The sequence below is a fragment of the Spinacia oleracea genome, chromosome 3, assembly GCF_020520425.1.
Source record: "Spinacia oleracea cultivar Varoflay chromosome 3, BTI_SOV_V1, whole genome shotgun sequence".
In the NCBI taxonomy this organism is placed as follows: Eukaryota; Viridiplantae; Streptophyta; class Magnoliopsida; order Caryophyllales; family Amaranthaceae; genus Spinacia; species Spinacia oleracea.
Window position 1 is genome coordinate 90,749,643 of NC_079489.1, and position 7,655 is coordinate 90,757,297.

The 7,655-nt window shown below is 41.0% G+C and overlaps 1 protein-coding gene across 1 annotated transcript; it reads right to left on the bottom strand.

The window, feature by feature from the left end:
• Positions 1-4,120: 4,120 nt before the first annotated feature.
• Positions 4,121-4,657, bottom strand: LOC130469856 (uncharacterized). Its single transcript, XM_056839368.1, has one exon. It carries the CDS (start codon positions 4,655-4,657, stop codon positions 4,121-4,123), a length of 537 nt encoding a protein of 178 aa, XP_056695346.1.
• Positions 4,658-7,655: the final 2,998 nt, after the last annotated feature.

Genomic DNA, 7,655 nt, shown 5'->3' on the forward strand with positions numbered 1-7,655 from the left:
TCGTGCCACCTTCTCATGTACAAAGTGTATATCCATCTCAATGTGTTTAGTGCGTTGATGTTGAACGGGATTCCCTGAAAGATAGATCGCACTAATATTGTCACAATAGACCAACGTTGCCTTCTTAATCGGACAATGGAGCTCCAATCATAGATTCCAAAGCCAACAGGACTCCGAAACAACATTCCCGACCATGCGGTATTCGGCTTCAGCACTAGACCGAGATAATGTGGGTTATCGTTTTGAAGACCACGAGATTAAGTTGTCATAAGAAAAACACAATAACCGGACGTGGACCGTCTCGTGTCGGGGCATCCCCCCCAATCTGCATCTGTGTAGGAGACTAAGTTTGAGACAGAGGATTGGTATAAATGTAACCCGTAAGAGGATGTGCCTTGCACATATCGTACAATGCCCTTAAGCGCAAGCATGTGACCCTCCCTTGGATCGTGCATATGAAGACAAATCTGTTGAACTGCATATGAAATATCAGGCCGGGTGAAAGTAAGATATTGCAGTACACCAGCTAGACTGCGAAAAAGAGTAGGGTCCGAGATGGGTGGTACAGAGTCGGCGACCATTTTGGTATTAGTATCAACTGGGGTCGCATAAGGCCTGCAAGAAGACATGTTAACCCGCTCAATAATTTCCTCCGCATACTTCTTTTGTGATAGAAAGAGGCCACCTGCATGGCATGAGACAGCAATCCCCAAAAAATATCTGAGAGGACCTAAATCCTTCATTGCAAACTCGGAGCCAAGTTGGGACATGATTGATTGCTTTAGACATTCTGAAGAAGCAGTCAAGATGATGTCATCAACATACAATAATAAATAAGCTATTTCCTTCCCTCAACAATAAACAAATAGTGAATGACCAGAAATACTATGAGTGAAACCAAGTGTGGAAACGAAATCTGCAAATCGTTTGTACCAAGCCCTACGGGCCTGTTTTAGGCCATATAATGACTTCTTCAAGAGACAAACATAATTAGGATGAATGTGGTCACGGAACCCCAATGGTTGATGCATATAAACAGTCTCCTTAAGATCACCATGCAAGAAAGAATTCTTCACATCCAACTAATGAATGGGCCATTTGTTGGATAATGCAATGCTAAGAACTGTCCCGATTGTTGCCGGCATGACAATCGGGCTAAATGTCTCCCCACAATCAATGCCCACCTGTTGAGACCTGCCATCACTAACAAGATGGGCTTTGTGCCGCTCAAAATCACCATTAGCCTTTTCTTTATGAGAAAAAATCCACATGCATCGTATGATATTAACATTAGTAGGACGGGGCACAAACTCCCACGTCTTATTGTTAATAAGAGCATCAAATTCATCAAGCATAGCCATTTTCCGATTCGGGTCAGATAAAGCGGCCACGGGGTTACGGGGTAGTGGCGATTTGGTAGCCGAAGTGTGGAGATTTGGTAGCTCGCTGTCATTATGTTAATAAAAAGTGGCTTGGGGGTCGGAGTAGGTGAACGTACTCGTGAAGGAAATGATCTTTACATGGAAATGAAAGAATCTGGAGCTTTTTCTTCCTCTATAAAGAATTCTTCTAAAAATTCTAAACCTAATCCTTTCAAAAAAGCACGACTCTATTCTATGTATTTCTTTCGTTCTCTTTATTTAATGGAAACAATAATTCGAAAATAAAACAGCAAGTACAAAATGAGTAAGCCAAAAATCATGGATCTTTTAAACAAATTCATTTATGGGGAGTATACCAAATTAAAATAGCTGGCATTATTATTACTGATCGGTAAAATTCTATATTTGGTAAAAAAAGTAAGGAAGGTTAAGGCATAAAAAATTTACATTATTTATTTGTATTTTATATATCAACTACAAATACTTACTGGACAAAAAAAATAGTATTTTTTTGTTACGGATTGGTGAGTGGGCTGGATGTAGTGGACCAGGTGGAGTGGTTGGACTTTGGGTCGTAACCACTGGGCTGGAAGTAAGAGATGCAAGTGTTGGTGATAGAGGAATTGGAGGAGAGATTGGAGGTGGGCTGGTTTGGATGGATTGGGCCGGTTGGGTCTTCCTGGGTTAAGTAGGGACGCGGGTCTGGGTAGGAGGTTGGTGGGTCGCGGATGATTGAATAGGCCCGTGGTCCACCAACTCCCTATTCTGCCCAGAAGTTGCGTGGGTAGGGGAAGAGTGGGCCAGAGGAGAAGAGACTTGGGCCAAGGGTGTAGTGGGTTGCATTTCATCCATAGGAAAATTGGGCAAGAGTCCATCCATAAAAAAATCGTAAGTGTGAGATTGAGGTGTGTGAATTTTCGCAAACGGAAAATTTAGTTCATCAAAAATTACGTGCCGACTAATTATAATTTTATTATTCGAAATATCATAACACTTATATCCTCAATGGTTGGAGGGGTATCCCAAAAACACGCAAGGGGTTGAGAGAGCTTGTAATTTATTATGGAAGAGGGGGGGAAAGGGGATAACATAGACACCCAAACACTTTGAGATGAGAATACGCCGGCTTCTTGTGATAGAGAATTTTTACCGGGGAGTGATAGTTTAGGAGCTTCGATGGTAGGATATTGAGTAGATAGGTTGCCACTTGAAGAGAATGGTGCCAAAAAGAGGGGGGCAATGAAGCATGAATGAGGAGGGTCCGCATAATATTATTAATAGTGCGGATTTTCTGCTTCGCTTTTCCATTTTGAGCGAAGGTATGGGGGCATGAGAAACGAAATGTCATTCCATTTGACTCACAAATTTTTTTAAATTGGCCATTATCATATTCTTGTCCATTATCACATTGGAAAATTTTAATTTCTCGCTGAAATTGAGTTTTAATATATGCTTGAAAAGTTAAGAACATATTATGAACTTGAGATTTGTTTGAAATCGGAAAAGTCCACAAAATTTTAGAATAATCATCCATGATAAGCATATAATAACGATGGCCCAATGAACTCAAAATTGGAGAAGTCCAAAGATCACTGTGAACAATGTCAAATGGCATAGTAGTAGATGAGATAGAAGCCTCAAATGGCAAACGGATATGCTTTCCCAACACACAAGAATGACAAATAGAATTAAGAGAAGTTTTATTACATTGGATGTAATTATTATTTTAAGAGAATCTAAGATAGGAGCCCCCGGATGCCCTAAGAGATCATGCCATAAGGTGGAGGAAATAGCAGCAAAAACGGATGGAGTGGTGGCTTGATTTTGGATGGTGGTGGTGATGGGGTAGAGGTCGCCCGTACTATTACATCTCATTAGATGCCTCCCCGTCTGGTAGTCCTTCACAGAAAACCCAAAAGGATCAAATTCAACAGAAACGGAATTATCATTAGTAAATTTACGTCCGAAAATTAAGTTTTTGATTAGTTGGGGAGCATGTAGTACGTTTGTTAAGGAAAACGGTGGATTAGGAGGGGAAAGAGATGTATTGCCACAACCCCGAATTGGAATCGAATGACCATTGCCAACAATAATATTACGAGATTTTCTCAAATTAAAATAAGACGATAGAGTACCTTGATTGGATGTCATATGGGAAGTAGCACCGGTATCCATGTACCAATTTGCATTGGGCGGATTGAGAGCAAGAGTGTGCATTGCGGATTCAATATCTCTAGCTACATTAGCCTGATGTGGGGCTGGGCCAAGGATTCCAGGCTGTTGCTGCTGTTGGCGAGTTGGGCCTGTTGGGCGAGCCCAACCTGCTGTTGGATAAGGACAAGGTGGAGCAGCAGTTGGCCACTGCATCCACGACCCATATAAAAAAGGCCCATTTTGCCATTGTTGCTGATTGGGTCCAGCCAAACCTGACTGGCCATTCTTGCCATTCTGCCCCGAGCCTCGACCATTGTTACATGTGCCTCCCCTGCCACGACCACCGTTGCCGCCGTGACCACGACCACCACCGCGGCCACCATCGCCCCTCCGCCCCTGTTATTCCGGATATTATTTCGACCACCGCGACCATTGTGATGAGGAGTATGAACGACCGCGGCATCCTCCACTCCGGCCATGACCGCATTTGCCTCTAGCACCGCACTGTCGGCCATGGTGGATTCCTCCAAGCGGAGCATAGAGCATGCAGTAGAGAACAAGGGAAAGGGATCTTTGTCTTGAATTTATGACACCAAGCTTGGGTACGACAGGGGAAGGCCTGCAATAAGACGAAGAAGAAGACGGTGGTTTGAAACCGGAGCTCCAACATTCGCCAACTGATCAGCCACCATCTTGAGTTTCTGGCAATAAGCCATGGCAGTAGGGAAGTCTTCCATGGTGATAGTGGAGAAATGGTGTTCGAGACGAACGGCCCGTGAATTTTGGTTGTCCCGAAAAATATCCTTCAAGCGAGCCCACGCTTGTTGAGCCGTAATGTCTGGTGCTATGATCGTATTTAGAAGATCATTAGATATCGTCACGTATAGCCATTGGAGAACCACGGAGTCAACGCGAGACCACAGGGCCTTGTCCACAACAACATCTTCATGGTGTGCTTCGGACGATAATATGTGGTCGAGGGCTAAGAAGGCCCTAGCATGAATCTTAAAGAGTTCAGCCCACGAACTATATTGTGAAGTTTCCATCTCCAAAGTGACTGGAATCAAAGTCTTAATGTTGCTTACGAAGAGAGCAGGGTGGGGAATTGATTTTTCATCCATTGAAAGGAAGAAGGGGTAGAGAGGAGATGAACGAGGGACGGCTAGGGAAAAGAATTTTAGTTGTACCTAAACTCTTGATACCATAAAAGGATTGAATAACTCCGTGTCCTTCTTCATTGATTGAGGATCATTATATACAACAATATACTTACCTAATATACATTATCTTGATTGATCTTGATTGATCATATATCTAGCTAATTGATACGTAATTGATCCTAATTGATATTACATATATTCTATATATTTGTTTACATATATTTCATTATTTACATATATGCTATTAAAAAAATTAAAGGCAATGCAGTAGCCGAATTCTTGGTCAAACACTCCATAAACGAAAACATCACAGAAGCATATCTCCTCCTTGACGAGGAACTTCTAATGGCACAGGACGACTACTGGACATTGTACTTCGACAGCACATCAAACCAAAAGGGGTGTGGTGTCGGAGTCCTCCTTATCAGTCTTGACGACGCTCACATCCAATTTCCATCAAACTTGACTTTTAGGCCACCAATAATGCCGTCAATATGAAGCCTACATAGTCGGGTTAGAAGCCGCAACAAGCCTCAGAGTAAAGAAGCTACGAGTCTTCAGAGGTTCCTTATTGATTATTAATCATATTTCGAATACAGTTTTAGTTGCATTCCCACTAAACTCCTAAAAGAGATTGAGAAGCATAAAAGAGTTTTAGTTGGAAATAATTCGAAATAAGAATTTTAGTTGGGAATACTCAAAATAAGGATGAAAAGCGTAAAAAAGAATTTTAATCTGGAAATAAAAACCAAATTAAATTAGATAAAACTCGTGGAAAATAAAACACGCATAAGAATTTTCTTGCGCACAAGGCTCAGTGCAACTATTTATTCGCGTCAATTTCCACGCGCAAGAATTATCTCGCGCCCTTATTTCAGTCAAACCCAAATACAGACTGTAATGCAAATCTGACGCACAGGACGGTGCGTGAGAAATTTCTCAGGCCCAATGCACAAAAGCGTTTTAACATTTTTCAAAGTGAGAACATCTCTACCTTTCATGGCACCTATTTACTATAAATAAGGCCTTGAACCAGCCGAGTAAGGGGCACCAAATCAGAATCTCATACTATACCCAACTTAAGCCTAAACCTAAGTATAATCTTTATGTACATGTATACTTCGTAGTTCTGTTGTATTAACTCTTGTTAAGCGGAACTTTTCCCGTTTAATCACTCTAACTAAGCCTGGATCCTGCCCAAGAGTCTAGTCAACTCAAGGAAAGTATGTTGCGTAAAAGAAAAAAGAGTAAATACAAGTGGTTAGTTTTCTAAGAACCGCAATATAGCCTAAAACTATATTGTAACGTGCCATAATATGTTTTATTACTTTTATCACCATTATAAATTTATCAACATTAATCTGATTATTTATAACGCCTAAAAATATATTCTTTGGACAAACTGGATTCTTGTTAGGTACCTTAAATTAATCTAATTCATATTTTTTTACATCTGTTAGTTAATATTTATGCATTAAAAGCAATCCAGGTTAGTAATGTAGTTTAACACATGTCGCGTCATGGTTGCATTGAACTAGTAAGGACCATCACATGGGCTAAAGCTGGGCACTCCTCGTATTAGTAAATATCCCCCGAACCCTCAATCTCTACTCCGTTGTATGTATGTTGAGCGATCTCCACATCAGGGATCACAAAGGAACCTAAGGCCTTTGTGGTAAAATACGTAAGCTTGAGCCTAAAAGTTGCTACTCTCGTATCACAATCACCGGGTTTTGTCATTTTTCCTCATTGTCGTGAAAAACTGAATGTCGACTCCAAATTCTAGTAAAAAGAGGGTAACATCCACCGCTAGTCCCGCTTTACTAAATATTGCTTGTCACACATCCGCGAGGGAAGAGAAGGAAGAGGCCCTAAACCCCTCTTTTCCGACCCCCTCACAATGAGCAATCGGGTATTTACTAAAATCTGAAGCATAATCCTCCTCAAATCTCAGCATATGATAGTGTAGACACCTACTTTTGTCCCCATTCACGAAAGGGAAGATTCGATGATAAAAACGTAAATCTCCACTTGACAACGCATCTCCTATAAAATAACGAATCTCAATTCCCGTTTTCATTTCACCCGAAACCTGCTATTTATGGAAACCTGCTAAAAATAGTAACTGCCGTAAAGGGTAGTTGCTAAAAGTAGTAAGAATAAAAAGATAGAAACCTGTCAGAATTAGGTGTTGCACTCCAACATAAATCCTAAAAGAGATAGAAATTGTAAAAGGAATTCTATTCCTATCGCAGTTCGATAAAATAGTTAACGTATTAATTAAACTCATAACGAACCTAGAGTTCGTAAAGGGCCCAGACGCATTCCTTCATAAATTGATACGCACCAAATAACTCGGATTAAGTCTCTTAATGAACTCCGTACTCTAGAGTCCAATCTGACAAAGAATTCTGCCAGACCCTATTTTCAACGCCCAGCCCTGGGCGCCGAAATCTTTGACGCCCAGAGCTGGGCGCCGAAAATACCTGGGACGGATTCTTTTCCTAATCCATTTGGTATTCAAATTCCTGAAAAACTATCTTTCTACGCCACTTTTTCCTATAAATAGACCCCTAAGTTCGACGTGAAAAGAACACACACAACACACAATTCATATTCTGAGTATTGACTCCAACCCTTAGCCTAAGCCTCACGCTGCGAAACTGTTCACGCGTTCTGTCGCAATCGATCCATAAATCGAACAGAACGTATCCTGTCCCATAATTGAGATTAGTTAAATAAAAAGGAGAAATAGCAAAGTCAAAGTGGTTAGTTTTCTGAGAACCGTGACGCACCTCTCAAGGGTGCGTCGTAATGTGTCCCTTTTCGATGATTTAATTGCTTTCCTCGCCCTTTTTATGAACTGTTAAACTAACTAAATCTGATTGTTCTATTACGCCTAACAAATATAATATTTTTGGGAAATTGGATTATCATGCTAGGTCCCTTAATACTATTT